The sequence below is a fragment of the Pyrenophora tritici-repentis genome, chromosome 4 (genome assembly GCF_003171515.1).
Source record: "Pyrenophora tritici-repentis strain M4 chromosome 4, whole genome shotgun sequence".
NCBI lineage: Eukaryota > Fungi > Ascomycota > Dothideomycetes > Pleosporales > Pleosporaceae > Pyrenophora > Pyrenophora tritici-repentis.
Window position 1 is genome coordinate 377,160 of NC_089393.1, and position 18,497 is coordinate 395,656.

Below are 18,497 nucleotides of genomic sequence, written 5' to 3' on the forward strand. Positions count from 1 at the left end.
GCTCATGATGCCTCGGCACAACTTCAACAAACGGTCTGGCGAGAGTGAGAGAGACCGGGCTACTCTCGTTTTATATACCCACCTAGACAGTTATCCGGGATGCGAGGATGGATTACTGGGAGGAAAGCTTCTTCGGCTAGGACAGCGCGAGGAGCACGGCATGGTGTTTACTGGTTACTGCATACATTGTTCAACACAGAATTAATATACAATTGATACCACCTGCTTGACATGGTCGTGATGTACAGCTGCCAACTCATAGTATCCACTCGGGCGCCATAATACTTGACATACTTGTGTACAAGCTGCAAGGGCTACTGTATTCGCCTATTATGTGCTTACCAACACTGTCAAGTATTTTATGACACCAGGTGGTATCACCCAAGTCGTGCCTACTAGCAATTCAATAGTCCCCCGCACACGTCACTTGGCTAAGTATTGCGCAATGCGCACAACAAGCAACATCACGCGATGACATGTGCACGGTACTCGCCCATGCGTTGGCGGCATCCAACGACACCACCCGGACACCTTTCGGACATATATCGGAGTAAAAGCCCCCACACAGCCTCGGCTTATCCCAACTCAGAAACGCCGCGCCCCCAAAACTTCGACTTTCCCACTTTGGCAATATCCCGCCCTACCTACAGTAGCTACACGCTTGCATGTGAAAATTCTCAGTCAACAAAAGAGCAACAAAAAAGCAATGTTTAACTTTCCCTTCTGCCCCCATGGTAGTTGCGAAACAAAGCCCATGAGAGCGTTTTTTGTTGTTGTTGTTGTGCATGATGGATCCACCGGATGAATGTCGCTGGCTGCAGGCAAAATGCCCTTATCCCGAGTGATACGGCTTTCGCCGTGTGTTGGTTGCTAGGTATACTTGCCGCGTTTGGTAGGTTGGGTGCTGTGGTGTTGAATGTAGTGTCTTCCGGTGGTTAAAAGAATGCTGTGAGTTTTGAGTCAGTGTGTTTGTTTCGTCGTGGTGATATGTGAAGGTTTGTAAAATAAGGTTTTGGATGTCATGGCGTGGCGTGGTTTGTGTTGGGGAGTTGAGTTTAAGTTGATTTTATCTTCATGGGTATCTATATGTTGGTACGAGTTTACTCTTTGCTGAGCTGCATGCAGCTGTCGCGTGGTGATATCAAACACCTCTGTTTCTAAACCTTGTCAGTGACATCCAAGGTGCCTGGATTGTGTGCCACGTCCTTGCCCTTTTGGTCTGTGAAGAGGACCTATGCGACTTCGTCAATTTGATACCGTCTCATGGCATGTCTTGACGTACCTTGTGACTATCTTTTCGACCTGGATTGGTATGAGATCAGCGTCTGTGTCGTACTCTGCCTGCGACAGACATATCAAGCAATATTATTGAGACTCAGGAGAGGAATGGCAAACGCGATCAGAGACGTACATCACCCTCATGTCGTCCACCTCGGATCTTAGTATATACGTGGTCACCCTCTTGGATAGTCTCGCCGTTCTTGGACATGATGTCGTCGCCGGTGTTGCCATCTTGGGACTTGATAGCAGGGGTGTGCGATTCGATCTCTTCTAGGGAATGGGAAAGTCGGTTTGCCATCTTTTGTTATTTTCTTGTAGATAGCTAGTTTAAAGAATGGTAAGTGCTGTTTGCACGATATGGCTCAACACCATCTCGGAGTATTGGTGATGGGGGTAGTGATCACGATGATGTCATCGTTACAATACTACAACATCCCCGCGAAAGGACATATGTTGTTGCGCAACCACAAACATTCCAAGGTTGCCTTACAACACCTCCTGGTCATCAAAACATACTGCACCGTTATGAACCGCCAAGGTAGATAAGAGACTAGATGAATCACCGTCATACTAAGATCGCCGCACTCACCTGGGCAACGTGCAGCCCAAAGTTCAACGACAAAGTCCTACGCACAGACATGCGTGCAAACCCGTGCGATCGAGGAGCCCCCATGTTTCAGACTCCTACCACAAGAACACCCTCACTGAAAACCCAAGACGGTCCAAGACGGTCAACAAGCAAGAACCCCGGTTTTCAAGGGCGTTCCTCGCTTGAAACACAAAGTACACACAACACAAGGATCGCTGGACTTCGAGTCATGTCATGAACGCGCGCCCATTGCCCAACACTTAACAGACGTCACAGCAAATTTAAAAAAGCACAGGCGAACGCGTCTCCGCACTAATACATTACAGGCGCAGGCCAAACCTTGGACTCGTTTTCTTTTGTTCCCTTCTTCCCCAAAATGACAGGCATCTCGAACCCGTTCCATGATGAAACAGACTAGGAACACCCCTTCCTCTTCCACAGGCGCTCTATTTTGAGTTGTGACAGAGGCAAACGTTTATTTACGTTCGGGGTCTGTTTTGCAAACGACGATGGGTGTGTTTCCAAGGTTACGAGCTGGGAAAAGAATGAACCAAAGGGTCCAGACTTCTACTCGTGACACACAATGACAGCGGGTTAAGGGTCCATTTGCCAATTGAGGGGGCGGAGAGGGCAGAGTAAGAATGGCTGAGACACACACCGCCGTTACATCAGGGGAACGCGCTCGCGGTTCCGCGCAAAATAGACGTCGTATTTTCGGATGAGCCGGCGCAAATATCGATAGGTCTTGGAGGCTCTGGGCGCGCGACAACGAAGACGACGACGACGACGCACGGAGGTCCGGCTGTGATCGAGGCGGCGGCCATAGCGAGGTTCTTTTTTGCACAGCCTGCACAGCCACGTGCGCCGGGGGAACTGCGGAAGGAGATTACCGATTACGGATGGACATGAATCGAGAGTGCATCTGAGCCATTAGGCCGGCGCGGTATAGCCCAGGGATGCTCGGCTCGTGCTTCGAGTGCGTTGGGCACCAACGTAACTTTGCACCGCAAAAACAAAGAAAGCAAGCGACTCAAAGTAGACGTCATAGAGAACCATGAACGACAAAGCTTTGGTCGTTACAAAGAGCATGCGACGTCACATTGTGGGAGATTATGATGATCATCATGGAGGAGATTTGATATTTGCAGTGCATAATGTATTTTCTTCAGCTAACTATCCGTGTCCATTTCCCTGGCACATGGGTATCGCGGTAGGTGAACCCATACACCAACCCTAGGTATCTGTACAATGAAGTGTGAAGTAGAATGGTAAGACCAAATGCCCGGTGCGTACACGGTAGCATAATGGTCAACGAGTGACAAGAAGAGAAAAGAGAACCAGCCCTCCAGAGCGAGGACCAAATTCCAAAAAGCAGAGAGCCCACAAACAATGCAACTCTTGAGGGCCGTGTATGTAATGTTTGATGACTCCATTCACCGGTTCCTGCCTGATGCGAAAGAAAACATGTCGTAACTTGGTCGTGCAAAGCGCTGACCCGGCCTGCGCTAGCTAGATAGGAGAATCTTGGGTATATGTATCATAGCGTTGAGAGGTTGAAGGGAGCGCTTAGAGAAGAGTCCATGAAGCCTTGAGGCGGGTGGTCTCCTCGATGCCAAGTGCCTTCCAGGCGCCACGGGAAAGGTCGACGTCGTAGGTTCCCTTGCAGCCGGGGCAGAGGTCCATGATGGTAGCGACGACAGATCCGCCGTTGTAGTTGACCTTGACCTTCTTTCCGCACCATGGGTTGGTGGCAGCGCCGGTCTGGCTGTTGTAGGTAGAGCCACCCATCTCGTTCCAGGCACCCTGAGCGATGGCAACAACAACGTCGTCGTCGTAAAGGGCCTCACCGCAAGCACCTGCTGCACCAGTGTTGTCGTAGACAGTGATGTCGACATCGTTGAACAAGCTGCCGGCAGACATACCGGAGGCATAAGAGTTTGACTGGGCGGGAGCGGAGTAGGCTGGTGCGGGGGCCTCAGGGCTTGCTTCAGGTGCTGGAGCAGGAGCAGGCGCAGGAGCCGGGGCAGGAGCTGGGGAAGGTGAAGGAGCTGGCGCTGGAGAAGGAGTGTAGGCAGGAGGGGCAGGAGCCTCGACAGGGCTTGGTGTCGGGGCAGGTGCAGGTGCGGGCTCTGCGGAAGTCTCAGGCGCAGGAGCAGGAGTCGGGGTAGGAGTGGGAGTGCTGGTGGAAGTGGGAGTCTCGACAACAGGAGTCTCGACAGGAGGAGTGTAGGCCGGAGGAGTGTAGGCCGGGGGAGCAGATGCAGAGGAAACGGCCTTGGCTGGAGGAGAGCTGGCTGGCTTAGGCTGTTGGTAGAACTCGCCGGCACCGGTGGTGGTGGTGGTGGTGGCAGCGGCCGAAGAGGTGGATGCAGCAGGGCTGGCAGACGTAGAAGTTGGCACATCGCCGTAGACTGTAGTATAGACAATAACAGTCTCTACGACGGTCTCGTACTTGTAGACGAGGGCGCGTCTGTCGAAAGGTGCGGCAACGGCTACAGAGCCGAAGAGGAGGGAAGCGATAACGGCGGAAGTCTTCATTTTGACGGGTTGATTGTGATGAAAAGTGCTAGAGAGCTTGGATTTGGTGAGGTCTTTAAGTTGACTGGTGAACCGGCTAGCAGTTCAAGTGAGCGTTGTGAGTTGTCGTGGTGACAAAGAAGGTCGGTCGAAATGACTGTTAAAGACAAGGATGTCTTTGTGAAGGGTGCAATGAATGAATGACTGTTAAGACCTCAAGCCTGTAGAATGAATGATACAGGAAGAAGGGATAGTGCTGGAATATAAAGAGTGTGGGTGTGGTGTGGGTTAGTGAGGGAAAGGTGGGAAGTGTGGGCTTCCACGAGCTTTTACGCTAATGGTGGCGCTAGGCGACACCCCTGGCAACGTGCCACTGTCGCTCATCGCATCCTCCGCTCACCACGACACCGAGTGACTAGTTCCGTCGCCTTGGGGTTGCAGTTCCGGCCCGGCTGCTGGTGGAACGGCAAGCATAGCGCGTTCAACAACCTTTGCCCAACTCTGCCTATTCGTCCACGCTGTCCATGGCCACAGGCCCGCAGTAGCCACCCATCTCCACTACCACATTATCACCGAGAAATCAAGACTTTTTCCTTTTCTTTGTGTTCATGCACATGCGCATGTGCAAGACGAACTTGGAGTCCGCTCATTTCTTTCTGCTGACGCCTTGGCCAGCTAAACATGGCGACATTCGAAATAACGCACATGGGAAAAGCTGGTTTCATGCCTCTGCAAGGGGCTAAGTGGCCGGCCACAGGCAGCAAATCACAGCGCTGTGCCTGACGATCTTTGCATCGGGGGCCTGAAGCGCCCTGTCCCGCCAGGGGGGAAGCTGGAGCTGAAGTCCGTAAACGAAACATCCCGGGCGGCGAGTGTGCCTGCTGCGCCAACTCTGCGCCTCCTCCAGGTACCCGACAGGTCATCACCGCTAATTGAGGCTTCGAACGCCTCGGTTTCGATTCGTCTTGGGCCGACATGATACACGTGTATTGCCCAGACTTGCCCCACGGTCATGACAGCAGACAGCAGACATCGGACAGTCCAGAGCGCAAAGCTGGCTTTCTGTTGACAACCACTCACAGTGCGTGTGCATGTGGCCTGTTCCATCTTTGCGCGCGCATACTCATCATTGGCTGCCTTTGCTCCACTGCCTGCCAGCTGCAGCCCGACGCTGCTGTGTGCCGAGTTGCAACGGGGACCGGTTGAAAGCGTGCAATTGTTGGTGACATAAGAATACGTGCGGTTGTTTTACCGGACACCCTCAACAGACTCGTCGTTCGCTCGCTTTGTCTGCACGCTGCAGTTCCTGCAGTTCCACAGCTTCTGGACTCTCAGATGATGGCATTGTCAAGCCATAAGCATGCGTTCGAAATGAATTGTGGACCTGCATGCACCTTTGCTGTTTTCCTACTGGGCGCTTACCTCTCCGCGCGGCAGCCATGTGCGAGAATTTGCGCCCTACGTTATCCACTTATCGATTGCGATAGCTATCCTTCTCCACGCCCGTTGCACTGGCCAAGTTCGAGTCTGCTTGGGATCAAAAAGACTTTTCCTTGGTCGCTTCTAGGCGTCACGCTCGTTGACTCATCTCCACAGTCATCCGGCATACCGAACCACGCGTCGTGCATCTTGACCGAAACTTTTAGTCACCAGGAGCCGCAGCTAGATAATTCCCATTTCGTCACTGCCCGGGTTCCTCAGAGACGCTTCACAGTAGCAGCTGCTGGGATATATCACAAAGAGCTGCCGAATCAAGCCGTAGGCCGGTGATTGCCACCCCGGGGCCTCGGTTCCATTGCCGTGAAATCGTTCCTTTTTACCCATGGCACTAAAATCCAAGATGCACGCGAAGCGATCTACCGATGATCCTGTATCGAGGTATGACGGTTAAAAAAGACTGCATGCTTGGTACCAATTACAGACTCGTGCAATTTCCCATCAAAAGCGACTCCTGCTGAGCTTGTAGCCTGAAGCGTTAGCATCCTGCGCGTATATGCGGTTTGACATAGTTTTGACATCGCCTTTTGGTACGCTAAGGGGTATCAAGTTGCTTTTTGAGTCTTCAAACCTGCAACGCTTGGTCATGGTTTTACATCCAGATGAGGTTTACGAGTAATCCTCTGCTTACCGAGATGAAGGCCACCTACCAACACGATGGAGCCGCCCCCGGATCATCACATCGTCTTCCGCGACCCGATCGCGCTTCGATCAACACACTGACCGAGCGATCTGCAATGCGTCTATGTACAACGTCTCTAGCACTTTGGCGCCATTTGTGCACACACACATGTATACAGCGAAGAGTTTTACACGCTATGTAGGCATCGAATACTAGATGACCTTGGACAGTGTCTGGTGTGGTTGAGCAACATCCGCAACTAGAGCTAGGGACAGAACTCTTTCAGAGTCACCGGAGCTGACCAAGATGACACCGCTCTGCCGAAAGTGTTCCCGCTGTCGCATCAAGCGAATGCTGCACGACCCAACCTCGGCGTCTCAAGCCTGGCAGATGACGAGGCACACACGCTATGCTCAGGTCGGGCAACATGTCCTTTAGTCACCTACATGTTCTTTTCGCACAGTTCATTTTTTTACCTTTCGATCCGATGTGTGCTTCTCCGGAGCCTTTGCCCCGTTCCACTTGTCAGAATGTCTCACCCGTTTTCGTGATTGGTTTCATGTCATGATTGCCTGATGACAGCTGAACATCAAAGGCCGCGAATAAGAGCATGGTATCCCCATAATCAGCAAACGTCGAATATTGCCAATTCTCGTAATGTATCATTATGCTGAGAGAAGGGCGTTCAGCCGCATTTGCCACAGTTTCTTTTCTTATATCTATAATTTCCGCTCTATTCTGCGGCGTCAGCATCAACGGGTACACCTCCCGATAATGAAAGAGAACAGATTTGGAATGAAGTAGTTGAAAATGTTATACATTGGTGAAAGTTTCTACCACTACACTATCGCTGTTGCCCCTAGCCGGCCGCACATAGCTTCTGGTCGTTGTCTTCTTTCCATGTCACCTCCTATGTCAGAGATGTACCTCTCGCTCCAGTAAGCTTCAAGAATCGCATACCAGATAGTAAACGTACTCGCAGGTGAACCCAAACATGCCCCTAGCCCACATGATGTCCTCAAACGCCTCGTTCTCGCTCTCAAACATCTTCACGGTGAACCATGTCTGCTCCATGTCTTGGCCCCAACCCCCGCCAATGAAAGAATCTTGATGGAACCTCACTCGCCAAACCACTTCATCTCCAGGCCCCTCCATCTTATCCGCCTGCACAATCGGCAGCGAGGAACGAAATGCGGCCTTCTGGCCAAACTGCCTCGCCCTGAAGGTCGGCGCACAAACCATCTCCTGCGCATCTAGAAACCTCACTACGTCTCCGTCATCCCAGAAGACGTTGTTCTCGTCGTGGATGCGGAAGGCATATGACAGAGGTAGGTGATTATCTCCGCTGTGGCTTTGACGGAGAGCGATGCGGAGGAAGTCCATGCCCAGGCGCAGTGTCATGACCATGATGAACATGCGCTTGGCTTCGTTGAAGACGCGGTTGCTGAAGAAGGCTTTGCTGTGTGCGGGGAAGTAAATCGTCTTTAGGTCTGGGTCTTGGTTGACAACGGCCTCGATGTTGGTCTTGGTGGTCAGCGCATATATGGCGGAGCGGGGGATGAACTCGATTCCGTGGCCGTTGAACTTGCTGGTGACTGTGTTCTCGATGATGTAGCTTTGGATTTGCATTAGCTGGAGTGAATGAGAAGAGGTGTTGAGAATGGTGAGGGGTTGAGCCATGGTGGGTAGAGGTGCTGGTGGTCTGGCAGCGACGAGGTTGTGTTTGTGGAATGGAGTTCTTGAGTAGTTAGTTTGGAGAGAATTGTTAGTGAGGAGAGTAGTAGAGGAGAGGTTCTTATGGTGGTGAGAGATCGGGGTGCTGTTCAAATAGCTAGCTAAGTCTTGTTCACTATCGCAGTGAATGGCAGTTTCTCTTCGTAGGCAGTTGCTCTGACAATAGGATGCGTTTTGAATCACAATATCACTTTTCTAAACAACAGAAACCCTTATTCAAATATCCGGTGACCTCCAAGGCTGCAGTCCACATGGCCTCCAATCTCACCTTAATCTCTTATGGTACCGCTGGACTTTACCGCTCTCTCACCCCAGCCCAAAGGGCACAATACAACTAGCCTTCACTGCGAATTGTGGAAAGCGGGGCTTTAGAGCCTGTAACCCGCGTGATATTATAGAGCACTGTCAGTCCTACGGTGCACGCAAGCCGGTCACACAAGCTGAGTGTATAAGCTGGCAGCTTCCACTTCCTTCACTACGACCATCTGATATGATCTCAAAGCGACTTTAGAATCTCCTCCTAATTTGCCGAAAGATATTCCAAACAAATATGAACGCCCGCTTTACTCAATAACACACGGCTCTTCGCGAGAGTTAGACACAACGTCATCCAGCCCCCACAATCTCATCTGGCTAGGTAAGAAGTACCTTACCAAGTCCCCGATACGCCTAGCCTCTAGAGCCTCCTCTGCGTTCTGATCGCCATTTGTATCGCTCGTCACAAGTGGCACTGTAATTGTGATTGGCAGATTGACATCCCACATATCGCGCCTCAGGATGTGCATCAGGTAGTTCATGTCGAGACCAGCGTATATGATGTACGTGAAGAGCTTCCTTGCATGCGCATAGATGCTGTTGAAAAATTTCCCAGGCTCATCGAGGTAGTATTGGCCGAAGCGGATGCCGAGGTGGATGACGTAGGCAATGGTGGTGTAGCTGGCGAAGCGGTGGATGGCGGCAAGCGGGAGGTAGGTTTGCTGTGTGCCCGAGACGGTGTGGGTTTTGACGCAGGCCTCGAGTTCTAAATTCCATATTCGAATGAGCGTGTTCCATTCCTGTAAGGTGCATTGAGGGTCGACTGTGGTGAATTGGTATGCCATGGTGGTGGTTGCTGGTGATATTCTGGTGTGTTGTGAACGGTGGTAGTGAGATGGTCGCTTTGCATCTCTTTGGGGGGGTGTTTTGTATTGATTGTGATGGGTTATTTACCATGGTACTAAAAAAACTTGGAAAAGTCCGCAACCGAATTATTGTCAAGAGAATTGTTCGAAGCCGATTGATTGGTTCTAGCTTGCAGTCGCTACCAATGTTTGTTCATTGTTTTTCTACAAACGACCTGCTCATGTGCTTAATCGTGAATTCTTGTATATGCAACCATAATGACTGAGCTCTCTATACGTGTTCATTGCAAGGACTTTAATTTTCCTAGAAAATACAAACAGTGACAGAACAGTACTGAAGTATAAGTATATGAAAACCACAGGAAATATCTCATTATGCTAACAGTGCTACTTCTGTTTCATCTTTCCATTTCATAGAACTGAGTCGTAAAATTAGATACGGAATTATATCGACCCTACTACAATTTTTGGGCACACCGTAACATGATTTGAGTCCACATCCAACCTAAATATTATGCTTCTACATCATTAGGTCCTCGTAATCACAAATATGTACGTTTCTTCGTCTTCGCAAGGCTATACACCTTCTCAAGGTCCTAGAGCATGATGCTTAATCCATGCTACTTATATTCGTAACGAGTTGCCAAATTCGACGCCAACACTAGTACGCTTCCGCTTAATCCCACAACTACAACCAGACTTCTCAAAAACACAAACCAACCCCTAACGATAGGAATACGTGTGCCGTTACAGTGACCATGATATCCATACTATTACAAGGTCCTCCTAACCCGTGCACAAATTCTCGCTGACCACATGACATCCTGAACTTCCAAGGTTTCCTAAAATCTCGACGTCAACAGTGCCGTCACATGAACGCAGCGGCTTAGAACATCTGCTGGGCCTGACCATGAACCGGGAACAGACGATCTTTCAAAGTAGTAGGCGGAGTCTCCACACCTTGGGTGTAGCGTGAATATGACTGTAAGTGAAGATCGAGAAAAATGCGGGGTTATTAGTGTTTGCGTGTGCACTTTCACGTGGCCTCGGGATATAAGAGCCGTTTGTGTGATAGGCGTCGGGGGTTAGAACGCTTCATTTAAGTGGACGAGAAATATCCAGGTAGCGGTGCTGGCATATGTGCTCATGTTTTAGTGACGTAGTAGCATCAGAGAAGTCAACAAACAAAACAACCAACATTTGAGGCGTAGATGTTGATTGACTGGCTCATTTCTTAGGGCTACAGTTTGTTTGTTTGAGTTGATGAGACTGAAGAGCCAATTTTTGGTTGGTTGATTGATTGAATATTGATAGACTTAAGGTTCTGAAGGGACGTTTCTATGACAATTCTGCAGGCGGCTCTTCCCACGTTCCTATCGCAAACTCTTCCGTGAGCTCCTCATCAGTATGCTTTGCTGCTGTTGTCGTGCTTGGTGTTGTAAAACCTGCACGAGTCCACCGTTGCAAGCACACCAAAGCAGCCAGTAACTGCGCGCCAATTTTCCGCCTTTGTGGCTCAATTATATCGCCAGTTCCCGCAAAAACGCGCTCACAATCAGAGCTGGAGGCGGGTATAGTCAACACGTCGATCGCCAATCGTGAAAGATGTGGATACTTCGGCTTCAACGATAACCAGTACTGTACAGCTGTTGGACCCTCCTTGTGTTGATCAGACGTCCACATAGGCTCTTTTAACCAGCTATCGTACTCATCCTCCACCTCCAATGTATGCTCGCCGTCCTCATCTAGTATAGCGTCGATAGCGTCGTCAAAGCTGCTCATGGTAGGTTTTGGCGCAGGGGTTGGTGTTGTGGCAGCAGCGGCAGGCTTGTAGGCAGCCCAAACCCGCAGAAACTTCGCGTGCGCGGTGCTCAATTGTGTAGGTTTGTCGCGCCAGAAGCGCTTAGAGTATGTTTTATATCGTGGATGTAGTGCCGTAGCTGCGTAGTAAATGGGACTTTGGAGGATCTTAGTAAAGTAATTGCTCGCTTTTCGCCTCGCGGCTCGCAGGTTGATCGGGATGTGATCTTCGGGCGCCTCAGATGGCTCGTGGTTGACCGATTCGTATGGCCGAAGGCGTGCATCCAGCTCAGTTATCACACTCTCAAATACTGGGATGACCTCGTAGAGTGCGCCAAAACGGCCACACTTGCCGCGGCCTTGGAGGCGATCTGTAGCAAACTTGAGCGGCTGCAGTATCGCCATGTACTCAGTAATCACCGCCCAGTCAGCCGCCGTAAGGCCGTCTGACCTCATCCACCGCGGCACATCAGGCAGCTTGTTTCCTCTAATAGCTGCCTGTTCGTCAGCCTGTTCAGTCTCGCGAATGTGGTACGTGGCGTATGCGTTGATAGCTTGTTGGAGCTGAACTCCGCGCTTAAAGCAGTCGTAATAGCTGTTCCAACGTGTAACACACGGCTTAATTGGCTCGCGAGTGCCGCCGCTGGCGCCTGTGGGCATGCTGTTAACTGCCTCGCGTTGGCAATCTTCAAAAATACTCCACTGCTTCGGCGTGTTGATGTAGTTGATAATATCAAGATACACGCCAAGCGGTCCTTCTTTCCGCCACTCCTTCATGTAAAAATCCTCCATCTTTGTGTTCTCCAGGGCGTTGTTATACGCGTCAGCATCCCTCCCGAACATAATCGTTTGGCCAACAAGGTTAAGTATGTGGCAAGCGCAGCGGAGGCGGCGATCGGAGGCAGAAAAGTGGTACATCGCGGCGAGTTTGTTAACAGCGGTGTCGTTATTGTAAGCGTTATCGAGCACAAAGTAGCCGAGTTTGCTGCGATTAATGCTGAAGGATTGCAGGATTTTGGTTACAGCGTCAGCTATCGCCTCACCAGTGTGGGCACCCACCAGCTGCGGCAGCGCGATGGGTAGGTCAACTATCGCGCCCTTACTGTTGGCGTAGTGAGCAACTACAGAAAAGAAGCCACGTTTGCCGCCTTTTGTCGTCCACCCATCGAAGCTTATATGTACCTTGCTCTCGGCTTCAGCCAACGCGCGCACCACCTGAGGCCGTAGCCAACTGTACAACCTCATCACGAACGCTGACACGCTGTTATGAGACCTCCATAACGCCGCCTCTGCCTCAGGATTAGCAAGCCTGATCATCTTGCGAAAAGCCGGCGTCTCAAACTCGCGGAGTGGTCTGTTGTTGTCGACCAGCCAGAGCGCAGCTGCCTGCCGAAATTCTTGTACGTCGAAGTTTCCTATAGTCTTGTACGCCTCTAGACTAAATTTGACACCGCTTAGAGCTGCCTGACGAAGTGATTGTTGTCCATGTTTGCGGAGAGGTTTGCTTAGGATTGGACCATCTTTGCTGAGCCGATGACCAGGTTTATCAAGCTGGAGGTGCCCGTTGGCGGCAGTGGTTGACTTCGTTACTCGGTGTACACCATTAGGTAGCTTATGAATATGACAGTACTTGCACACAAAGTACAACTCATCTGGGTGGTGAGTACCCTCCTTCCAGACACGCCAGCCGTGTTGAAAAATCCAGCTTGCCTTGCCTCGTGGAGTGCTCAGCGGCGCGACAAACCCCTTTAATCGCGACCAATCGACGCCCTCAAAGTCGCGAAAATCGACGCTCACAGCGCTATCCTCCTCCACCGAAGCCTCAGTGGCAGCGCTAGAGAAAGCTAAAGGCTGTACAATAGAGTCCTCTGGCTTATCAAACATTAACTGCGACTCCCAGGCTGGCTCATCAGTGAGCCGAGAGGCTTGTGAGGCAGCCAAAATAGGCAGTGGTGATGCCCGCCGAGGGCGCTCCTCGGGTTGTTGTACAGGCTTACATGGCGGTTCAATAGCCCGTGTGGGCGGCTCGATAACTTGTGTAGGCGGCTCTGTAGGCGGATCCGGCGTACTTTCTGGCAGCTCTATCGGCTGGGTTGGCTGGCTGCCGTCACCCAACAGCGCTTTGAGCGTAGGTTTGCGCGTACGTTGTGCTCGCTTGAAGGGAGTATCAGCTTCTTCGGCAGCCTCGGGCTTGCGTTTTGCTGGTATAGAGGGCATGGATAAGGCTAAAAGTAAGCCGGAGCCGCGAGAAAGTAAGGTGTTGTTAAATGTTATAAGCCTGATGTCAGTAGCACTAGGAATAGAACATGTGTGAATCGTGTTGTGTATTGTGCTACAGGAATTGAGATCTATGTCTCTGCCAGCTAGCGTTGTGGGCGCTAAGCCTCGTACGTACTAGCCTGGAGTGAGTGAGAGATGGGATGGAACCTAGGTCATATAACTTACACGCGAGTAGGCTTAGTAAGCAAGATCCAACACTAAGAATTCGTCGTTGAGCAGCTATCCCAGAGGCCTCACCTAGGTATCCCCCTCCCTCGCTTACTATCAAACAACACCAATCCTATCAACATTTTGTTCTCAAGATTGGTTGATTGATTGACAGAAATACAGTGGCTAACTGTTGGTTAGTTGGTTGGCTCCGAATCAAACAAATCAAACAACAATATTGATGAGATATTGATTACTGACAACCTTGAGTAGCATCAGCAATGTGAAGTCATGAAGAGAGTAATCACCGCTGTTGATACGGCTAAGGTATCGGAATCACCTTCGTTGCAACGAGTTGAAATGATTGTGATTGTTCTTGTTGTTCTATGGAGGTGGAGGGAGGTCGGCAGTAAGGCAGCAGCTAGAGCTCGGACCACACGGCTTAGTCAGCCGTGTAATCCAAGCTCGTGCATGCAGCAACCAGCTGCCTTATCTACCGCAGGTTCGATTCCCAACAACCGCAAAAACCGAAAATATGAAAGACAGACTGTGATTAAAACATAACAATTAGATTACAAAAAGAGCTTCATTAGTAGACCTAGATCTACTAAAGACTGAATGTTGCGAAACATATCTTGCATGGTCATCTAGAGAGCGACAGCACTTGTTTTCTCCCTCCCAAACGTTACAATTTTTCCTTATTTATGCAACCCTCTTCACCCATTCAATAACCCATCGAGCAAACCACCACCACTGCCTCCTCCCTGCTGACTCTTGAGCGGACATCCCGTATTCTGGAAGATGGGATTCAATTTCGTCAGCGCAAAATCCAGCAACGCTCCCGTGATATCTGTGACCGTGCTAAGCATGCTCGGCACAGGGCCAGTAGCCAGCTGATATAAAAAGCACCCCAGGTTCGCCGTGCTAGGCAACTTGCCATTTTTGATGACATCAAATGGCGTTTCCAACGCAAGGAAGTTGTCTTTTCCGACATTGCCACCAAAGAGTTTGGGAGCCTGCAGGTACTGAGCAAGGATTTCTTCAGTGACACGGAGGACGTCGTAGGGCGTACGGCGCGAGAACCAGTTTTCAGGAATGCGTTCCGGGACGTGGCGCCAGCCACCTTCTGCAGATGGGTCCTCGACGGCGCCGTAGAAGCTCTTTATGGTTGCCAAGTTGGGAGTGCCTTGAGGACCGTAGCTGGGGAACAACTCGTAGAGGAACGATGAGGCGCCATAGAGAAGGAGTGATAGAGGTCCGAAAAAGAAGTTTGGGTTCTGGAACAGCTTGTGTTAGTGTGTGGCTCTTGCGAAGTTTTGAAAGTAGACCAAAGATTATACTACTGACCTCGTGAAGAGATTCACCGTACCGCTGACTCCGATACACGGAAAGGGTGTTTCGATCAAACTTTCCGCCAGAAACTCGGTCGGCGACCTTCTTCATGTTGGCAAACAGCGTACCATTGAAGCTATAATTATCGCCACCTGAGGTGTAGTAATCATTGCGCGTAAGCGAGGAATCAGATTCAAACTTGTTGTGACCATTGAGACCAGGTTCGCGGCCAAGAAGAGGAAGCAGAGCTGTGCGGGATGTAGCATCGCATCCGAGACTGAGCTTTCCAGTCAAGACGTCACCACCGGCTTGGACTCCGAGTACGGCGAGAAGGACCGCCAGGTCGTAACCGACATTGTAGACATTTTGCTGCGCGTCGACGAGTTCTTCAAAGGTGGTGATTCCGTCATGGGAGAGGAAATTGTGCTGGTGTTTATCAGACGTGCTGTCATGTGCATGATGAATGTTTTAGTACTTACATTGGCCGCAGCATTCAGGCCAGGACATGGTCCGCGGATGTCATTGGGACCAGGAGGTGTGTAGGCATGTGCAGTATCGCCGTCCGCAGGGACTTTAATGCCACCTCTTCCGTTGCCCGGAAGCCCATTCTTCGCTCCCACGTAGGTGTATGGGGCAGTGTAAGGGGCAGCACCTTTGTGGACTGGGTTGAAGGGACAGTTTTCCTGTCGCTTTTCCGCCTGGCGCGCCTGTCTGAATAGGCCAGAGTTAACACCAGGTTCACCAGCTACCCAAGGGTAGGCAGCAGCGAAAGGCGCCTGTAGAAGAAGAAGAGAAAGTGCATGCATAACGATGAAGATGATTGACTGAGTGATAGACTTTCGTGTTATATGACCGGCCTCTATACGAAAAGGCTGGTGCGCATGTAGGTTGTTATGATCATCCCCCAAACTCATTACTTATACGACCGCGTTGTCTCAGATTAACTCATCCGCATCATCACCTGTCAGTCTATTCTCGTGTGGAGAGAGGGCGGGACCGAGGCATTATGCATCCCCAGCGTCATAATCATACTCGCCAACAGCACCTTCTTTCTTAGTATCCGCCTGCTTCCATTGGCCTAAGCATGGCTTAGATTTTCCATGGCACACCATGTAGCGGGTGATCGACATAGCTCCAGGGTTATAAATCGCGAGTAAAGTAGTGGATATAAAGGACGTAGAGTCGACAGAAGCGGAAGCTGAGTGCAGTACACGACTATCGATGCACGCCATGTGGTAGTTGCCGGGAGGAAGTGGCGCTACGCATGGACGGAAGGTCCAAGCTCCGAGCGACCAGTTCACATCCCTTGCCTGATTAGGCTTGGGTACGAGAACACCAGACGATCTTTTTCCACAACGAGGTATTCTTAGCCTAATAAGTCCCAGGCTAGCGGATTGTGGGGGATTCTGCTGGCCAATGATGAATGACTTTAGTCCGTACCCTCCTTGCGATCATCTTCCTTCTGACCCTGTTGCGCAGCCAGCAATGTGCCGAGGCAGGCTGCGGGTCTCAGTGTATTCGATCGCTGTGAGATTTTAGGAAATCGAGCAATGTTATGTAGGATTCGGAAATACTGAGACGGGGATCTGCTTTCTCTCTGTGGAGTTGGTGAAACTCGCCATTATACTTCCTGTAGCGTCGCCGAGCTGTCATGCATGGCGACAGTCCAGATTCAAACATTAAATTGAAATGATGTTCATGGCCAGCTCTAGTTCTGCGACTACTCTCGTTGGTAGTCTGACTCTCAGCTTGAACCTCGCAGTGCTCCCTATCCGCTGTTCTTACGTGCCTGGGTAGTACAAGCTTCAACCCGAACGCGTTCCCTCCAGGGATATCAAAAGATTAAAGCTTTCTATTATAAAATCAAGATTGCCAATATCTATCCGAGTGTCATCGCGTAAACATGGCTGAGAGGCTTCTCACTCAAGCTTATCGGAAGTCTTCCGCGGCAGAGTCTATCTAGCCAAGCGCAAACTCTGTATCACGTCATATAAGATACAACCGATGCTATAACCAGGAACCAGGCGACAGGGGTACATTGAGCTGAAGGAAATGAGTTGAATACTATTGTTGGGTCAGACAAAGACGGCTCGCCGCGAGGGCAACTAACATAGCGTCCGCAGAATGCCAGTATCTGACACTTCCCCGCTGGGAGAGGTGGTAGCCAGGTACAATGGAACAAACCCTGATCTACAAGAAAAGTTTCTGGAACTTGCTTTTTCGCCTCAGCTGCCAGGGTTTCACTCCTGCAGATTTCTTCCAAGGTTACCAATATGATGACGGGAAAATTGCCACCGCGAGAGTCACTCGTTCCTAACCTGCCGTACCTGATTGTTTATCTTGCTTCATAGCTTCTCCAATAGAGCTTTACGGGATCTCGTCAATATCATCTGCCCATCCATACCGCTTTCGACTGCTACCAGATTCTTCATGTTCACAGATACGGACATCTCACCTTCGACACAAGGCATTTAGCCTTGTCCAGGGGTGACTACCAAGTTTGAGGTACTGACAAGTTGCATCAATCTCCGTATTCGAGGTGCTATTTTGAGGATACGAGCCTGCACGTTTGTTTACCCGTCCACATAGCACGTTTCTTGCCAATAGTACTCTTGCGCTGTCTGGTGATATGCATAAGAAAGCAAGAGTTTTAAAGTGAAGGGTCGATGCCTACACGGAAGAAGAGGTACGATGAAAGGACGTGACTTTGTTACTAGAACAGTCAGTGGCAATCTTATCGCGATAGATCTTACTTGGGTTGATGTTATACTTTGTAGCTAATTCATCGCCGTATTCCTTATAGTATACTCATCGGGCAGAATGTATGAATTCACCTTTTCATGTGAGACAGAACCCAAAACAGATGGGAACACACTCACTGAACTGAGCTCTTTATCACTCTTCACCACCTCGGCGCCTTACTATAAATAACCTCTCCTTGGTGTTCTTCCGTGAAACTCTACCTCACTGCACAAATTCGGCACTCTACAGCCTCGTCACCCGACCAACACATAGCACAACGCATAGACCACAAAAGAGCTTACACTCCCCACCTACAAAAAAACACAGGACCATGGCAGCTACATCTAAACAACCTGTCCCGCCAACGCTAGTGTCCACAGTCACCGGCGAAATCGCTACGGTTGTCGTCGGCCCCTCGAAGAAGCGACACCTAATTCACAAGGACCTCATCTGCCACCACTCGGGGTACTTCCGCAAAGCGTATGACAGACAGAAAGGACTATGGAAGAATCCGGACCAGATTTTCACGCTCGAAGATGTCGATGTAGATGTGTTTAACCTCTTTGTGCACTGGCTATACACCCAAGACATACCCTGCAATACGTATGCGGAGATATATCATATGATGGGGTGGAACAACGGTGATCAAGTCAACTTTAAGGATATTTTGCTGAAAGCGCGGACTTTTGGTCATCGCTTCTTAGCGGTGGGTTTTCGTCGCGTTGTTCATAACATCTATGTGGAGGGATGTAAGATTAAAGCGATCGAGTAGGGACACTGGAAAGCCAATGGAAAAGAGACAAGAGATCGAGCATAGGATTTCTTGTTGCTCTAA

At 50.3% G+C, this 18,497-nt stretch overlaps 7 protein-coding genes across 7 annotated transcripts; 1 reads left to right on the top strand and 6 right to left on the bottom strand.

Annotated features, from left to right (window-relative positions):
- Window positions 1–1,157: 1,157 nt before the first annotated feature.
- On the bottom strand, window positions 1,158–1,579 carry PtrM4_089150 (uncharacterized protein; the record flags this gene model as incomplete). The annotated part of the gene is made up of 2 exons (XM_066106866.1): window positions 1,158–1,232; window positions 1,412–1,579. 2 exons carry the CDS (start codon window positions 1,577–1,579, stop codon window positions 1,158–1,160), a joined length of 243 nt encoding a protein of 80 aa, XP_065962534.1.
- A 1,857-nt stretch (window positions 1,580–3,436) lies between these two features.
- Window positions 3,437–3,790, bottom strand: PtrM4_089160 (DPBB-1 domain containing protein; the record flags this gene model as incomplete). Its single annotated transcript, XM_066106867.1, has 1 exon — window positions 3,437–3,790. One exon carries the CDS (start codon window positions 3,788–3,790, stop codon window positions 3,437–3,439), a length of 354 nt encoding a protein of 117 aa, XP_065962535.1.
- A 3,661-nt stretch (window positions 3,791–7,451) lies between these two features.
- Window positions 7,452–8,186, bottom strand: PtrM4_089170 (uncharacterized protein; the record flags this gene model as incomplete). The annotated part of the gene is made up of 1 exon (XM_001934625.2): window positions 7,452–8,186. The coding sequence occupies one exon, from the start codon at window positions 8,184–8,186 to the stop codon at window positions 7,452–7,454; it is 735 nt and encodes a 244-aa protein (XP_001934660.2).
- Window positions 8,187–8,803: 617 nt separating this feature from the next.
- On the bottom strand, window positions 8,804–9,340 carry PtrM4_089180 (uncharacterized protein; the record flags this gene model as incomplete). Its single annotated transcript, XM_066106868.1, has 2 exons — window positions 8,804–8,806; window positions 8,894–9,340. The coding sequence occupies 2 exons, from the start codon at window positions 9,338–9,340 to the stop codon at window positions 8,804–8,806; spliced, it is 450 nt and encodes a 149-aa protein (XP_065962536.1).
- A 1,359-nt stretch (window positions 9,341–10,699) lies between these two features.
- On the bottom strand, window positions 10,700–13,378 carry PtrM4_089190 (Dimer-Tnp-hAT multi-domain protein; the record flags this gene model as incomplete). Its single annotated transcript, XM_066106869.1, has 1 exon — window positions 10,700–13,378. The coding sequence occupies one exon, from the start codon at window positions 13,376–13,378 to the stop codon at window positions 10,700–10,702; it is 2,679 nt and encodes an 892-aa protein (XP_065962537.1).
- A 926-nt stretch (window positions 13,379–14,304) lies between these two features.
- PtrM4_089200 (putative heme-thiolate peroxidase aromatic peroxygenase protein) lies at window positions 14,305–15,834 on the bottom strand (the record flags this gene model as incomplete). The annotated part of the gene is made up of 3 exons (XM_001934623.2): window positions 14,305–14,865; window positions 14,936–15,346; window positions 15,400–15,834. 3 exons carry the CDS (start codon window positions 15,832–15,834, stop codon window positions 14,305–14,307), a joined length of 1,407 nt encoding a protein of 468 aa, XP_001934658.2.
- Window positions 15,835–17,993: 2,159 nt separating this feature from the next.
- On the top strand, window positions 17,994–18,434 carry PtrM4_089210 (BTB domain containing protein; the record flags this gene model as incomplete). The annotated part of the gene is made up of 1 exon (XM_001934622.1): window positions 17,994–18,434. The coding sequence occupies one exon, from the start codon at window positions 17,994–17,996 to the stop codon at window positions 18,432–18,434; it is 441 nt and encodes a 146-aa protein (XP_001934657.1).
- Between the last annotated feature and the right edge of the window lie 63 nt (window positions 18,435–18,497).